This window comes from Castanea sativa, chromosome 5, assembly GCF_040712315.1.
Source record: "Castanea sativa cultivar Marrone di Chiusa Pesio chromosome 5, ASM4071231v1".
Lineage (NCBI taxonomy): Eukaryota > Viridiplantae > Streptophyta > Magnoliopsida > Fagales > Fagaceae > Castanea > Castanea sativa.
The window spans coordinates 5,173,029-5,189,686 of NC_134017.1; the positions used below are offsets into that span (position 1 = coordinate 5,173,029).

At 34.1% G+C, this 16,658-nt stretch overlaps 2 protein-coding genes across 2 annotated transcripts; both read left to right on the top strand.

Moving 5' to 3' along the window:
- Positions 1-6,007: 6,007 nt before the first annotated feature.
- LOC142637428 (small ribosomal subunit protein uS3x-like) lies at positions 6,008-10,364 on the top strand. Its single transcript, XM_075811705.1, has 4 exons — positions 6,008-6,543; positions 9,478-9,532; positions 9,635-9,766; positions 9,892-10,364. Exons 1-4 carry the CDS (start codon positions 6,362-6,364, stop codon positions 10,060-10,062), a joined length of 540 nt encoding a protein of 179 aa, XP_075667820.1. The 5' UTR covers positions 6,008-6,361; the 3' UTR covers positions 10,063-10,364.
- Positions 10,365-12,561: 2,197 nt separating this feature from the next.
- LOC142634328 (G-type lectin S-receptor-like serine/threonine-protein kinase SD1-13) lies at positions 12,562-15,960 on the top strand. The gene is made up of 7 exons (XM_075808622.1): positions 12,562-13,942; positions 14,113-14,223; positions 14,306-14,466; positions 14,541-14,751; positions 14,969-15,206; positions 15,291-15,441; positions 15,602-15,960. The coding sequence occupies exons 1-7, from the start codon at positions 12,616-12,618 to the stop codon at positions 15,908-15,910; spliced, it is 2,508 nt and encodes an 835-aa protein (XP_075664737.1). The 5' UTR covers positions 12,562-12,615; the 3' UTR covers positions 15,911-15,960.
- The last annotated feature ends 698 nt before the right edge of the window (positions 15,961-16,658 follow it).

Sequence of the window (16,658 nt, forward strand, 5' to 3'; positions counted from 1 at the left end):
AGCTCATTCACTCACTGACGCGGATCGCATTCCTGGGTCACTCGTGTTCCTTGGTCTTCTCTGGAAGATCTATGATTTGGTCCGATTGATTTTTATTTTGATTTTTTTCTACTGTTGAGTGTGGTTGCGCTGGATCTGGCTCGAGGCTGTTGGCTGGTGGCGGTGGTTGTGGAATGGGTGAAGGTGGATGTGGATGTGGATGTGGAGGGGTTTTTTTTTTTTTTTTCTCTACTGTTGTTTGTGGTTGCGGTGGATCGGGCTGGAGTTGGTGGCGGCGATGGTGGGTGGATGGGGTGGTTATGGTATGGGTGGGTGGATGTGGTGGCCGGTGGTGCTGAAAATAATTGGGTTGAGAAAGAGAGAAACAGAGAGAGAGAGAGAGAGAGTGAGACAAAGAGAGAGGAAGAATCAAAATTGAATAAAAAATAAAGAATATTCAAATGAATTGATAAAAAAAAATAAAAATTGTGATGTAAGGGATATTGTAAAGTGATGTATTATATATTATAAAATTGATTTTTGATATAATAAATGCTAAAATTTTTAAAAGTTTTGATGAAAATGCTCTAACGGAGTGTTTTAATCTTTCAATTTCGTACAAACCCATTTGCACTTTGTGGTTGCATTGTAAACACCAACCTCAAATCTTCCAACTCCACAGCATAAACAGGGCACATTTATTAGTCCCTGGAAACTAAAAATTAGGCTGTCAAACTTGAAAAGTAGATTAGTTTTGCCTGTTTGGAATTAGATTGTAAGCCATCTTATTGTATATTTTTTTTTTCTACTATTTGAAAGTCCCACTTGGGTTACCTACTTTTTTTTTAAATTTAATTTTTATTTATTTTTCCTTTTATTTACGAGACTTACACGGGTCACCTGGAAAAGCTCAAGGCAGAGGCACGTTATCCTCTGGCCCCCACAAAATTTTTAAAAAATATTAGGAAGAAATAAGTCTCACACCTTCTCATTTAAGAGTTGGCCCCTCCTCCAATACGTTAGTCATAAAAATTCCCCATCCCAAATCCCTACTTTTCATCTTTTGACTTTTCCTTTCCTCCTCTAAAACATTGTAGTCATATTCCACACTTTTTTCTTGAGTGAGACCATATCTCATAGCTATTCAAAGACCTATGTTGTACTGATGGGGGAATTATCATTAGAGATTAGAGAGACTATGAGGATCCAGTATTAGACTATTAATGGGCATCTTGTTGATGAAGTTCACACTCTCCTATCCATGTGCATGTCTTGGAGTTTTAGTATAGTCCCTTGTTAAGTTTGTTAATAGGGTAGCCAAGCTATTAGCTTCTTATGCTAGGTAGGCAACGAGGATAATATTAGATGGATAGAAGCAATTCATTTGTTTTCAGCTACTCTAGATGCTGATGTACTTGTTACTTTGGTCCAAAAAAATATTCTAACTTTTTCTTTATAAAATAAATAAATAAATAACTCATTGAATTTAATTTAATTTCCCTTAAAAATGATAATTTTGTTTGTATTTTATTTGTCATAGAAAAATAATATTTGAATTTAATTGAGGAACCCAATGTAATGCACTTAAAGTATTATACTTAAGTTTTGCACTTTCCCAAAACTTTTATAATATCCCCTTCCAATTTATAACCACCCAAAAAACTCTCCTTATCACTCGATGCTCTCTTTAATTTCTCTTCTTTAATTCTTGCTTACGATGCTCTCACGTAATCACGTTTTAATTAGCTTCTCTCCCTTTCTTAAGAAATAGTTTTCTTATTTAAAGCTAGGAAAATATTAAGAGGTACAAAATTCTTCTTCTTTCTTTTTGATCTTTTAGTTTGATTCCAATTTATTTATCTTATGATTTATGATCTTCTTCTCTAGTTCAATTTCTATTTAGTTGAGAGGTATGAAATTGATTTTGAATTTATTGTTGACCATAGTAGTCTAATTTGGTTGAATTTAATTGCTATTTATTTTATGGTTGCTTATAGTGACTTTTTTATATCTAATTTCAATGAATATTATTTCTTGTAAATGTATTCTAGTTTTTGTTAGATTTAACGTGTTTTTTTTTTTTTTTCCTAAATCTAATCCAAGAAGACATGTATGTATGTAAATATGTCATACTTTGTATTTTCTTGAATTGTAAATCAATATGATAATGTTACCTCAGCCCCTAACCAAATATTTCTAACTACGCTCCTACATAAGTTGTTCCCAAACTGACACATAGGAACCACGATTGAAATAAGTTAAACAAGAGTAGAAAAGATATCGAAAATTAGATGACTAACTACGATTAGGGGTTGACCAAGCTCTGAAAACTAACACAATTTCGGGAGAAGTATCATATCTACATTCTTGATGGAGCACTCTTACTCTGGCTGAACCTTGTTATAAAGCTTCATTTCCATATGATTGTGGGCCTTGTGGCAGAACAGGAGATTGAAGCCCTCTGCAATTGGCAAAGCCTAGAAACCGATGCAGCAGAAATTCACTTTTGACTTGTCCCCTCCAAGATACAACAACCTAACAGTTCGTTGTGTAGCTCAGTCCAACCCTGCATAAGTGGTTGAGCTCAAAGTTCCACCAAAAGAAACACCTTTCTTTAGCCTGAAATCTCTCAAGTATTTAGAAGAATTATTGAATTCACTTTCTTACACAATACTCTTTGCTTTAACTATATATCTTCATTCACTCTTGATATGAAATTAGTCTGTAGCATAGCCATATATATAGTCTTCCAATCCTTCTCATAACCTACATGTTATTTATTATTTTTGATAACTTTTCTAAATTTATTTAATTTAACTTACATACAAGTTAACTCTTTCTTTAACAAATTCCACTATAACTCAACTCTTTATTAATCTTCAGTTAATTTAAGTTTTAACGTACTTTAAATTAAAATGCACTAATAGAAACCATGCTTAGTGGCTGAATTAGAGCATTGATTCTAGCACAGTCCTTAGTTTACATTGTCTCTACATGCCACTTATTTTAAATTTTAAATTTTAAATTTGGACATCAATAGAAAATATGGACATCAAGCGTGAAACTATTGATATTGTGTATATAAAGTGTACATCATGTGTGTGAGAACATTAGTTTACATATTAGTTTACATATTATGTACAACCTTAAAAACATTATGTTGTCATATACAAGGACTTAACCAATGCCCCCCAATTATTTAAAAGAAAGATGAAAAAGAAAATACTTTATGTTTTAATGTTAGTGGGACTTTAAAGAACAAAATATGTACCTATCATGGATTTTAGTGCTAATGTTTGACAAATACAATTTATATAATGTAAAAATAATTAAACTTTGCCCATCTTTAGTTAGGCCTTTTTATAATTGCCTACTCATAATTTAAAAAACTTCACTTAATCCACTCAAAGTTGGCTTAATTATGCAACCGTTTTCACCTCATTTCTTTCACCAGTAAAAACTAAAATCTAAAAATAAAAATAAAGCAAACAAGATCTAAAATGGTATTTATAAAAAAAAAAAATTTTGAAGAAACTGTTTATGAATTGGGCTGGGAACACTCAAAGATAACCCAACCAGTGCAAGCCTCATTTGGATTTCTTCTTTTAGAGAAAAATTTTTTTGGTTTGTAACATAGAGATCGCACTTTACTAATAAGAGCCACTTACCTGGTGATAAGTCTTAGGACCGTGTTGATCTTCCCTCAAACTTTGATGAGAAAATAGCTTGAATAACCTTTTGTTAAATAATAAATCTAGAGACTTATTATTTAATAAAAGGTTATTAAATAACAAGTTTAGAGACTTATTCTAAAAAAAAAAAAGGTTTAAAGACACAATTTTCCATAGTTGTTTCATAATTGTTGAGGTGGTATGCTATGATTGATACTGATGAAAGTGTTCACTAATGGACCTATGTGACAATGATGTTGCATTATTCACAACTTGACACATCAACAATAAAAATAATACTACTCCAATTTTTCTCTAAATGTATCTTTTTATATATATATATATATATATATATATATATATATATATATATATTTAAATATCAAGAAAGAAAAGTTCATGAATAAATTGCATTATCTTACAAAATTTGGTATCTATTTCCCTGCCATGTAGGCTAACTTCCTACTATCAGCTAGAACAACATGAGGAACTGTTAAAATTACAACTCTAAGGTTGTTGTGTTGTACATTGTAATGAATATCCTCCAAAATATTCTCCATCTACCATGGCCAATGTTCTTTATTTTCCCAATGCTTGGAGCATGGTGGTTAATAATTTCCTAGACCAAGCACCACTCAATTCCATAGGGATCCCTTTGGGAGTGAAACTGCCACCCTCATCCCTTTTCTTATATCCATCTTTATGGTCAAAGGTGAGAACTATACATTTAGTCATAATAGAATGCACCAAACAGAGACCTATAGATCAATTTGTAGAAAGACAGGCTTCCACACTCTAATGATCTTATGCAAGACCATTGACCCTCGAGATTCCTTGATGATCTAATCTTCAATGTAGTTATAAACCTATTCAATTTAACTCCAGGGAGGGATGAAGGGACACCATACTTAGGTAGGTAAACATAAAAATCATGGAATTTAGGCCTAACAATTGCCCACAAGAATGATTCCATTGTATCACTGGACAATTGAAAGCCCAAAATTACTACTTATATATTTATTTATTTTCGCCAAGTGTAGATAAAAAGCCGATCCTAGTGCATATGACTCCTCCGTTTTTGTAGGGTTTACGAGAGGTGGTCAGTGAACAACCTTACTCTCAATTGGAGGAGGAAGAATACATTGTTTCGGGTATATGCTTCCTCCCACTCACAGCTGAATGGGTCTTACAACTGGGACCCACTTAGCTGTAAGTGGGAGGAAATATATACCCGAACAAGGTGTATTTTCTTCAATTGGAGAGTCCAATTTTGGAACTTAAACTCATGACACATCACTTAGGCAGAAGCTGTGGGACTTACTCAGCTGTGAGTAGAAGGAAGCATATACTTGAAACATGGTGTATTTTCTCCAATTCGAGAGTCCAACTTTGGAACTTAAACTCATGACACATCACTTGGGCAGAAGCGCTTGTTATTACACTTAGGTCCAACCTCTTATCCACTATACCAAATGTCTATTAAAATGTTAACAACTCCAAGTTATATACAAAACTTAATAGCATAAGAATAATGAGTAAATTATGGGGAATATTTGTTGACGAATAATGATTGTAACTATGTGAAGGCATCATTAGATCTTACTTGATTTTTATAAATTAATTGAATTAATTACATTGAGAAACTAATTACCTGTTTGAGAATCAAGTAGTTCTGCCACAAGGCCCACAATCATATGGAAATGAAATTTTATAACAATGTTCAGCCAGAGTAAGAGTGCTCCATCAAGAATGTAGATATGATACTTCTCCCAAAACTGTGTTAGTTTTCAGAGCTTGGTCAACCCCTAGCCGTAGTCAGTCATCTAATTTTCGATATCTTTTCTACACTTGTTTAACTTATTTCAATCGTGGTTCCTATGTGTCAGTTTGGGAACAACTTATGTAGGAGCGTAGCCAAAAATATTTGGTTAAGGGCTGAGGTAACATTATCATATTGATTTGCAATTCAAGAAAATACAAAGTATGATATATTTACATACATACATGCCTTCTTGGATTAGATTTAGAAAAAAAAAAAAAACACATTAAATCTAACAAAAACTAGAATACATTTACAAGAAATAATATTCATTGAAATTAAATATAAAAAAGTCACTATAAGCAACCATAAAATAAATAGCAATTAAATTCAACCAAATTAGACTACTATGGTCAACAATAAATTCAAAATCAAATTCATACCTCTCAACTAAATAGAAATTGAACTAGAGAAGAAGATCATAAATCATATGATAAATAAATAGGAATCAAACTAAAAGATCAAAAAGAAAGAAGAAGAATTTTGTACCTCTTAATATTTTCCTAGCTTTAAATAAGAAAACTCTTTCTTAAGAAAGGGAGAGAAGCTAATTAAAACATGATTACGTGAGAGCATCGTAAGGAAGAATTAAAGAAGAGAAATTAAAGAGAGCAATGAGTGATAAGGAGAGGTTTTTGGGTGGTTATGAGAGTTATTTGGTTGATGTAACTAATACTATGTTTTACTCAATTAGGTGAACTATGAAATTTCGGCTCATTGACTTGTGTTCTTTGTTTCCAAGAAACATGACAATTCTGTGTGCTCATAAGCTGCATCTGTTTGTGAAGAAATTTGAAGGGAAAGATTGTACTTGGTGTAGCTTTAGACATGGGATTGATTTCTAACTGGGTAGAAGTTTGGAAGTTAGGTTTTCTGATTATGCTTCTAATTGATGGGCTTAGGTGAGAAGGGAAGAAGAATTAGGGAACTCACATCTGTTGTTCAGAAGCGTTTCAAGTTTCCTGAGAACAGTGTTGAGCTTTATGCTGAGAAAGTGAACAACAGAGGGCTCTGTGCCATTGCTCAGGCAGAGTCTCTGCGTTACAAGCTTCTAGGAGGGCTTGCTGTCCGGAGGTATATCTTCTACTTAGTGAAATTGCATTTTAGCATGTTCATTGAGTTGCCATATTGGTTCTTCTCTGTTTTTGAGATTTTATAGAATATTTGTAATATAAGAATCATGATTTTCCAAACTATGCTTTCGAAATGTCTCCCTTGTGGTTAGCATTGATTATACTGATATACTACTCCATTTCCCAAAAATGACGGGTTAAGAGGGTCCCTGAAAAATGCTTACATTTAATATATGGAGTTTTGTTAGTCTCTTTGTACTGTTCTTTAGTTCTTGGAGTTTGGGAACTCCTAAATTTTGAAGTCACTGAACTTCAGGGTATCTTTGCCTCTTGGATCAGTGTAACTCTGTCTCTGTCTCTGTCTCTCTTTCTCTCTCTTTGGTGCACACATGCACATACTTGCATCTGCCCTGACTATTATATGTATATGAAGTTTTGAAAGAAGTCAGTGGCTCAGAAGTATTTAATCCTGAACTTATAGTGAGAACCAGCTGGGAAGTCTTCTTTACAGCTACTTATCAAAAAAAGAGTTCTTTACAGCTGTCACTGGGATAAATTGGTCTTGGCCAAAAAAAAAAAAAAGGATTGTGTTTTGATGGTTTATGCATTCATGTACTGCTTGGCAAAATACACAAACATATTATTGCATTATTGACAATGCACAAACACACATATGTCGGTATATCATTATCCTACCTGTATGTTATCTTCTCTATATTTATCCATTTCTAATTCTTAAAAATGCCTTTGGACCAAATCTATGTTGACGATTCTAATCATGTTTGTTCTTGTAGATCTATACAATATCCATTGTTTAGCTATTTTGACCTACTAGTGTCTTTTTAATTTTTCCGCATGACTGTGGTCATGACATACTTTATTGGGATTGAAATGGATTTGTAAGAACCTTCCTGTGAGAAACCATGGTTTGTCCAACATTATTTTGCAATGTATCTCATGTAGTCAGCATTGACTATACTTCTCCCTTCTCCGATAGTTATGGGTTTAGAGGACCATCAACAATGCTTACATTGAATTTTGGAGTTTGTAAGATCCTTGAACTGTTAGATAGTGCTTGGAGTTCGCGAGCTCCAATATTTCATTTTTACTCCAGTCATTATCTGTGGAACCTTGTGCCTCAATTACTTCATGAACCAATAGGAATCTCTCTCTGTCTCTCTCACACACACACACACTCACTCACACACAAACTCTTACACCTTCATGCTCTCATGGTTTAGGTGTAAACTTATTAAAAAGAAGTGTTGAGAAAGGTTGAGACTGTGCAGAAGTAATTTTAACCTCTGAATGGAAATTTAGCATGTTCATTGAGCTGCCATTTTGCTTTGTTTCTTAGATTTTATAGAATGTTTGTAATAGAATTATGATTTGCTGAACAATGCTTCACAGAATGTCTGCCTTGTGGTTAGCATTGATTATACTGATATACTTCTCCCTTTCCCAAAAATAATGGGTTTAGAGGATCCCTCAACAATGCTTACATTTAATATTGGGAGTTTTGTTAGTCTCTTTGAACTGTTCTTTAGTTCTTGGAGTTCGGGAACTCCTAAATTGTATTCTCTGAACTTCATCTATTGCCTCATGAACTAGTGCACGCACACCCACTGACATGTACACCTTCATTCTCTCATGGTTTAGGTGAAACTTGTAAAAAAATAAAATAAAGAGGTATTGAGAAAGCTCAAGACTGCTCAGCAGTATCTAAACTGTTGAATATCAATTTAGCATTTTCATTGAGTTGCCATTTTGCTTCTTTGTTTCTGAGATTTTATAGAATATTTCTTATAGAAGAATCATGATTTGCAAAAAGGCTGCACCTAATGTCCCCCTTGTGGTTAGCATTGATTATACTGATATACTCCCTTTCCCAAAAATAATTGGTTAAGAGGATCCCTCAACAATGCTTACATTTAAAATTTGGAGTTTTGTTAGTCTCTTTGAACTGTTATATAGTTCTTGGAGTTCGGGAACTCCTAAATTGTATTGTCTCTGAACTTCAGGGTATCTATAGCCTCCTGAATTAGTGTGATTCTCTCTCTCTCTCTCTCTCTCTCTCTCTTGTGCGCGCTCACACACACTCATGGTTTAGGTGATAGTTGTAAAAGAATACAATAAAAGTGGTATTTAAACCTTTGAATATCAATTTATCATGTTTATTTTGGTTTCTTTGTTTCGGAGATTTTATAGAATATTTCTTATAGAAGAATCATGATTTGCCAAAAAAGGCTTCACCTAATGTCTCCCTTGTTGTTAGCGTTGATTATAGTGATATACTCCCTTTCCCAAAAATAATTGGTTAAGAGGATCTCTCAACAATGCTTACATTTAAAATTTGGAGTTTTGTTAGTCTCTTTGAACTGTTCTTTAGTTCTTGGAGTTCGGGAATTCCTAAATTTTAGTGTATCTGAATTCGAACCTATCAAAAAAAAAAATTTAGTGTATCTGAATTTGATTCCATATATTTCTTCATGAATCAGTGTCTCTCTCTCTCTCTCTGTGTGGCAGTTACACAGATGTGCATGTGTCCTATTATATGTATAGAATTTGTAATAAAGTGTTGGAAAAGGTGAAAACAGCTCAGAAGTATTAAAACCTTAAACTTATAGTGAGAAAACCAGCTGGGAAGTCTTCTATACAGCTTTCACTGGGACAAATCAGGATTGGCAAAAAAAAAAATCTGCTTATGATGGTTTCTGCATCATGTTTGGAAAAATGTATGCACACATTATTGAGCACATGCACAAGTATATATAATCGTCCAATCAGTTTGTTTTCATCTTTATTTTTTATCCATGTCCAGTGATAATTTTTAAAGATATCTTTGGACTAATATTTGTTGTAGATTTATGCTGTATTTTTATTACTTTTGGTTTTTATACTTCTATTGAATCGGCTTCAACCTCCTTGTTTTTAGGGCTTGCTATGGTGTTCTTAGATTTGTTATGGAGAGTGGAGCAAAAGGATGTGAGGTATGTAAAGGAAGCTCTTGGCCTTCATTGCCTGTGGTAAATGAGCATTTTTTTGTTCTGTTTTCTTTACGATAAGAGTGTCCTTTTTGTCACTATATCCAGGTTATAGTTAGTGGTAAGCTCAGGGCTCAGCGTGCCAAAGCTATGAAGTTCAAGGATGGTTACATGATATCCTCTGGCCAGCCTGTCAATGAATATATTGACTCTGCTGTGAGGCATGTGCTTCTTAGACAGGTTAGCTTAGTTACTCTTTGAAACTCATTTCAGAATTGGATAAATGCAATTAGCATATCAACAATCTACTTTGGTATGAAAAGTTTACTTTTAATTAATGTTTTTGCGATTAAAATTTGTTGCAGGGTGTTCTTGGTATCAAGGTGAAGATAATGCTTGATTGGGATCCTAAGGGCAAGGTTGGCCCCATAACACCCTTGCCTGATCTGGTTACAATACACACACCCAAGGAGGAAGAGGAATACAACTTCACTCCTGCTTTGGCGGCAAGTAACATAGAGATTGCAGCAGTTTAAACTAGGTCCCCGCTTGTCCAGTTTGCTTTCACTTTGTAGTGTCTAGGACAGCAGAAACTTAAAGATGCCTATTAAATTTTTTGCAAGGAATAGGATTTAAGTTATGGTTTCATCTAGTTCTTCTATTTTGAGCTGGTGACTTGTGAAGGATCGTTTTTGTAGACCATTTTGCCTTTGTTTAACGTATATTAGTTGCTATTTGTTGTGCTGATGCATATGTATGAGTCCTATCATGTAGTATCCTTGAAAAGTTTACTCTTTTTTTTAATAATCCCATTATAGACAGAAGCCCATCATTTGAATTCCCATTGTAGCTTGCTATTCTAGGGTCATGGATGGCCTGATCCCGAGTTCATTGTGTCATTAAGAAAGTATGAAGAAGAAAAGGCTTTGATTCTCACTTGAGCCATTTGGTCAAGCTCCAAGGATGTGTAAGCTACTAAGCTGAGTCCGGTGTGATGCATGAAGAGTGGACTTTTCGTGAAGTGGTAACATGGTTTTCTGTATACTGTACTTAACATTCGAAATAAACATGCCAGCAAAAATTCATTGGTGAATTATAAAAATGGTTTTAGTTATAGTCAGATATATGAGAATTTAAACTAAGAAAATTATCTTTTATAATAAAAAAAGGGATAAGAAAGATTCACCGTCCAGTTGAATCTAACCAATTGTTTAGGGGATAAAGGGCGTTGGTATACCCAATAGGACGTAGTAGTAGCCTAGTAGAGTAGGCCCTGATGCTAGTCATTTGATAGTGGAGGCCTTATTTTTATCGTGCAATAGATGCAGGACGTATTGGTGACAATCCACCAATTCGGCTGGTAGCAACTTTTTCTTTTTGGGTCATACTTGTGATTTGTGAAACGACTGAACGACGCAGTCAAATTTAAGGAAATTGGCATTTTCTGGGTTGTCAAAGGCACAAAGAAATTGTAGTTCAATGTTTTAGACCAGTTTTTTGGAACTGGAATGATGTGTTTGGTTGAAGTGTATAGGGAGGGGATGAAAAAGGTATAGGAAACTATTATTTTCTATAATTTATTCGGGCAGAAAATGGAGAGAATAAAGTTTGTTTTATTTATGATTTTCGATAGGAAACTATGATTTTCAATAGCACTAACGAAGCCAACTTGATTGCAATTAACACCAACCCATTAATCTTGGAGAAGAATATCATGGCATCGGTGTTCAACCGTAGCCGCCTCTCATCAAACTAATCACGTCATCTCTAACTTATGTGATGAGCAAAACATTCCAACGGCTGAGATTAATGTGCATCCAACAAACATTAGGTCTTGGAAGAGAATTATGCGCCAAAGTAACCCTAATGGAGCCGCAGACACTCTTGACCTGGAAAATTAGAGAAAAGCAAGCACTTGCATGGCGCCCACCACAGACTTTCCTTGAAAACGATTGCAAAGTGTTGGCCGACGAAGGTTCATCAGAATTAATGGTGGAGGCTGTGCAGCCCGTCAAAAGCCAGGAGTCTCATAGTGTGAAATTGTTGCGAGCTTGAGAACCTAGTGACAGAGAAGGAGATTGGTGATTTAACCCGGGTTCATTGCCGAGACATGGACGGATGAAGCAAGGCTAAAAAAAGTAAAACGAAGATTACAATTTGGTCATATGTTTTTTGTACCTCGGATTCATGAAGCAAAGGAGCTTGCTAAGGATTTTACATATATTGAATTTAGTCATGTACTGAGACAAAAGAATAGTACAGTCCACAATATTGCTAGACATGCAAGACATGTTAGCGAGTATTCAGTGTGGACGGAGGACGTTTCTCTACATCTTTTTTTTGTAATTCAAGCAGATTCGGCTTCTGTTTGAAAAAAATTACAGTGTTGTTTCTCAAAAAAAAAAAAAAAAAAAAAAAACTACAATAACTTCATAATAATAATAATATAATTTCTATCTTATTTTTCCATCATTTACCAAATATTTATGGTGAAAAATTAAAGAATAAATACTATTTTGGTTTCTAAACTTTAGTAAAAGTTTGTTTTTCATTCCTAAATTTAATTTAATTTTTTTTTTCATTTCTAAACTTTGTTTGAATAGTATAGAGACAAAAATAAAGATAAAAAAAGAACTCTTTCAATAGTTTAGGGATAAAAAAACAAACTTTTAGTAAAATTTAAGGATATAAATAAAACATTTTTAATAGTTTAAGGACGAAAAATGAACTTCTTAAAGTTTAGGGATGAAAAACAACTTTTTGGTGAAGTTTAGGAGTCAAAATAGTATTTTACCAAAAAAAAAAAATTTTTTTTTTATCATTTAATTATCCCAAACAAACAGAGCCGAAGTGATGTTAATTGGGAGGTAACATTTTTTTTAATAGTTAATATGATTTTATGCTACTCTCTTTATGATGCCATATTCGTATTGAAGAAAACTTTGTGGTTAAACACGTCGCGTCGATTTGTGAGTTAATTTTGAAAACTTTTGACTATTTATGTCAATTTAATTTGAAGACTTTTGAACGTCTTGAGTTGGCGTCTATTTTTGACCGTCTTGAAGAATCAAAATCATGACTTGTAATAGATGAACATGGCTACATGTTCTGCATTCTCACACACAATCAAGTCAGAACAAGTTATGGGAAATCTTAGCAAGACAAACTTGTTGTCAGTCCTTTGTTGCTTCTGTTTAAACTTAACCGTTGCCATAGACACCATTAGATCTTCTCAATCCATTAACGACACTGAATTCATAATATCCAATGGGAGTGCTTTCAGACTAGGATTCTTCAGCCCTGCAAATTCTACCAATCGCTACCTCGGAATCTGGTATAATAATATTTCTGTATTCACTGTCATATGGGTAGCTAATAGACAGAAACCACTCAAAGATTCTTCTGGGATTCTTACTATATCCAAGGAAGGAAATCTTGTGGTACTAAATGGACAGGCAGAGATTTTTTGGTCATCGAATGTTTCAAATTCTGTAATTAATTCTAGTGCCACTCTTAGGGATTTCGGAAACCTTGTGTTGCAAGTTGATACTACAGGACAGGTACTATGGGAAAGTTTTCAACATCCTTCTAATTCCTTATTGCCAAAGATGAAACTGAGTACTAATTTAAGGACAGATCAGAGAGTAAAGCTGACATCATGGAAAAGCCCTTCTGATCCATCTATTGGAAGCTTCTCTGTAGGCATTGATGCACTGAACATTCCTGAAGTTTTTGTTTGGAAAGAGGGTCACCCATATTGGCGGTCTGGTCTATGGAATGGTCAGGTCTTTCTTGGATTGCCAAACGGGAATCCTGTATATCGTACTAGATTTACTGTGGTTGATGACAAACAAGGGGAAGTTTCTGATAGTTTTACTGATTGGGATGGCTTACATTTGCCAAAAGTTGTTTTGGGTTCGCAAGGAAATGTAGTGCAGACATATTGGGATGATGGGAAAAAGGATTGGGAGGTTGTGCAGTTAATTCCAGAAGATGAGTGTGATGTTTATGGCACATGTAATGCATTTGGAAGCTGTGATATGCTGAGACCACCAATCTGCAGTTGTTTGAGAGGGTTTGAGCCGAAGATTATTAAGGAATGGAATAGAGGAAATTGGACTAGTGGATGTGTCAGGAGGACACCATTGCAGTGTGAAAGAATGAACAATAGTATTGAAGAAGGAAAAGCAGATGGGTTTTTGAAACTGGAGATGATCAAAATGCCAGACTTTGCAGTGTGGTCAAAAGTGAACAAAGAAGATTGTCGAAAGCAGTGTTTGGAGAACTGTTCTTGTGTAGCTTATGGATATTATACTGGCATTGGTTGTCTGTCATGGAGTGGAAATCTAATTGACCTACGACAATTCTCTGTTGGTGGATCAGATATATACATTCGCTTAGCCAATTTAGAATTTGGTAAGTTCATTTGTTTTAAGTCAATCTTATGCTTCTGATCATCCAGCAGTTGGACCACTTGTTTGGTTAACTGGTTACTTACAACAAATGCAGTAGGATTTCAATATTTTTATGTTAAATTTCTTTACTCAATTTTGACTGAATTAGTTTAAAACTTTTCTTAAACACAGAAGTGGAGAGAAATTTGAGAGTAATCATCACAATTACAGTGACTATTGGAGCGATTGCTATAGCCAGCACTGCTTTCTTCTTCTGGAGGTGGATGGCTAAGAAAAAGAGAGGTAATGTGCCCAATTGTCCATTAATTTGCTGCAGAGACTAGGCACTGCAAGATGGATTACTAAATAATATAATTTGCAACAGCAATGAAAAGTAAAAGCAATGAGACTTTACTGTTTGACTACCTAAACGATGTGAAACTCCAAGATCTACCAATCTTTAATTTGGAAGAATTGGCAACAGCAACAAACAACTTTGATATGGCTAATAAGCTTGGACAAGGTGGCTTCGGTCCAGTCTATAGGGTAACGGTTTCTTATGTAGAGTTCATTTTTCCCTCTCAAAAATATATGTGCTAATATTCTTTACTTTCTTATAGGGTGAATTGCATAATGGACAAGAAATAGCAGTGAAGAGATTGTGTAGAGCCTTTGGACAAGGACTTGAAGAATTTATGAATGAGATGGCGTTGATTACTAAACTCCAACATCGGAATCTTGTTAGACTTCTCGGTTGCTGCATTGAGGGAGAAGAGAAGATGATAATCTATGAATACATGCCAAATAAAAGTTTGGATGCAATTGTTTTTGGTTAGTTCATATACTTATTTATCTTGAATATCAAGTAAGTCGGTACATAAAACAAAACAAAACGAATTTTAATAATAAGTTTCATTGTGCTAATTTAGTCACTTGAACCATACTTTTGTGCTAACTTTGCCCCAAATTGTTTTCTCAATCGTATATATTTTTTTTCTCTATACAAATTCATACTCATACATTATTTATTTGGCTTACTATTGATTAGATCCAGTCCACCAAAAACTCCTTAATTGGAGAAAACGTTTCAACATTATCGAAGGAATTTGTCGTGGGTTGCTCTACCTTCATAGGGACTCTAGACTAAAGATTATTCATAGAGATCTAAAGGCATCTAACATTTTGTTAGATCAAGAGCTTAATCCAAAAATATCGGATTTTGGTATGGCTAGAATATTTGGAGGCAATGAAGATCAAGTAAAAACTAAAAGGGTCGTCGGGACATAGTAAGAGCTTTGTGGAAATTAAATTTAGGTAATGGCACCACTTATACTCAAATAATATGGATGTGTTTCAATGTTTGTATGCAGTGGTTATATGTCTCCTGAATATGCAATGCGAGGGTTGTTTTCAGAGAAATCAGATGTCTTTAGCTTTGGCGTGTTATTATTAGAGATTGTTAGTGGGAGAAGAAACACTAGCATATGCGATGAGGAGCAATATTCGGGCCTCACTGGATTGGTAAATCTAACTAATAGCATTCACAATATCAGAAAATTTAGTCAAACCCTAATCAAAAGTTACTTTATCTATTTAATTTATTTATTAATTTTTGACATAGTCTACTTTCAAAAAGATTGAACAATTTCAATTTTTGTCTTTCACACTTGTTATTTTTTAGGCATGGAAATTGTGGAACAATGACAACATTATGGCTTTGGTAGACCCAACAATATGGGATCCATGCTTTCAAATGGACATTTCGAAATGTATACATGTCGGACTACTTTGCGTGCAAGAATTGGCAAGAGATAGGCCAAATGTGTCTACTGTTATTTCAATGCTTAAGAGAGAGATTTTGGATTTGCCTACTCCAAAGCAACCTGCCTTCATGGAAAGGCAGATTGTTTCAAATTTAGAGCTTACTCAACAGGGTCAAATAAGATTCTCCAATTGTAATGTCACTACTTCAACAGTTAGTGGTCGATAAAAATATTTTCTTTGAGATAAATTCCTCTTAATTTAATTAATATTTTCTTCCATAAGTAAGAGTATTTAATCTTAAATTCATTTATATCATATTTTTTTATCATGCAGGTTTCTTATTTTTTGAAAAAGAAACTGTTGGAGAAATTACCAATAAAATGATATATTAATTACAATAAAAATATAAATATAAACAAATAACGTCGGACTGAGGCACTGAAATCTCGCTTTCTTTAAGGAGATTCAAGCCCTCTGCAATTGGCAAAGCCTAGAAACCGATGCAGCAGAAATTCACTTTTGACTTATCCCCGCCAAGATACAATAGGCCAACAGTTCATTGTGTAGCTCAATCCAACCCTGCATAAGTGGTTGAGCTCAAAGTTTTACCAAAAGAAACACCTTTCTTTAGCCCGAAATCTCTCAAGTATTTAGGAGAATTATTGAATTCACTTTCTTACACAATACTCTTAGCTTTAACTATTTATCTTCATTTACTCTTGATATGAAATTAGTCTGTAGCATAGCCATATATATAGTCTTCCAATCCTTCTCATAACCTACATGTTATTTATTATTTTTGATAACTCTTCTAAATTTATTTAATTTAACTTACATACAAGTTAACTCTTTCTTTAACAAATTCCACTATAACTCAACTCTTTATTAATTTTCAGTTAATTTAAGTTTTAACGTACTTTAAATTAAAATGCACTAACAGAAACCATGCTTAGTGGCTGAATTAGAGCATTGAT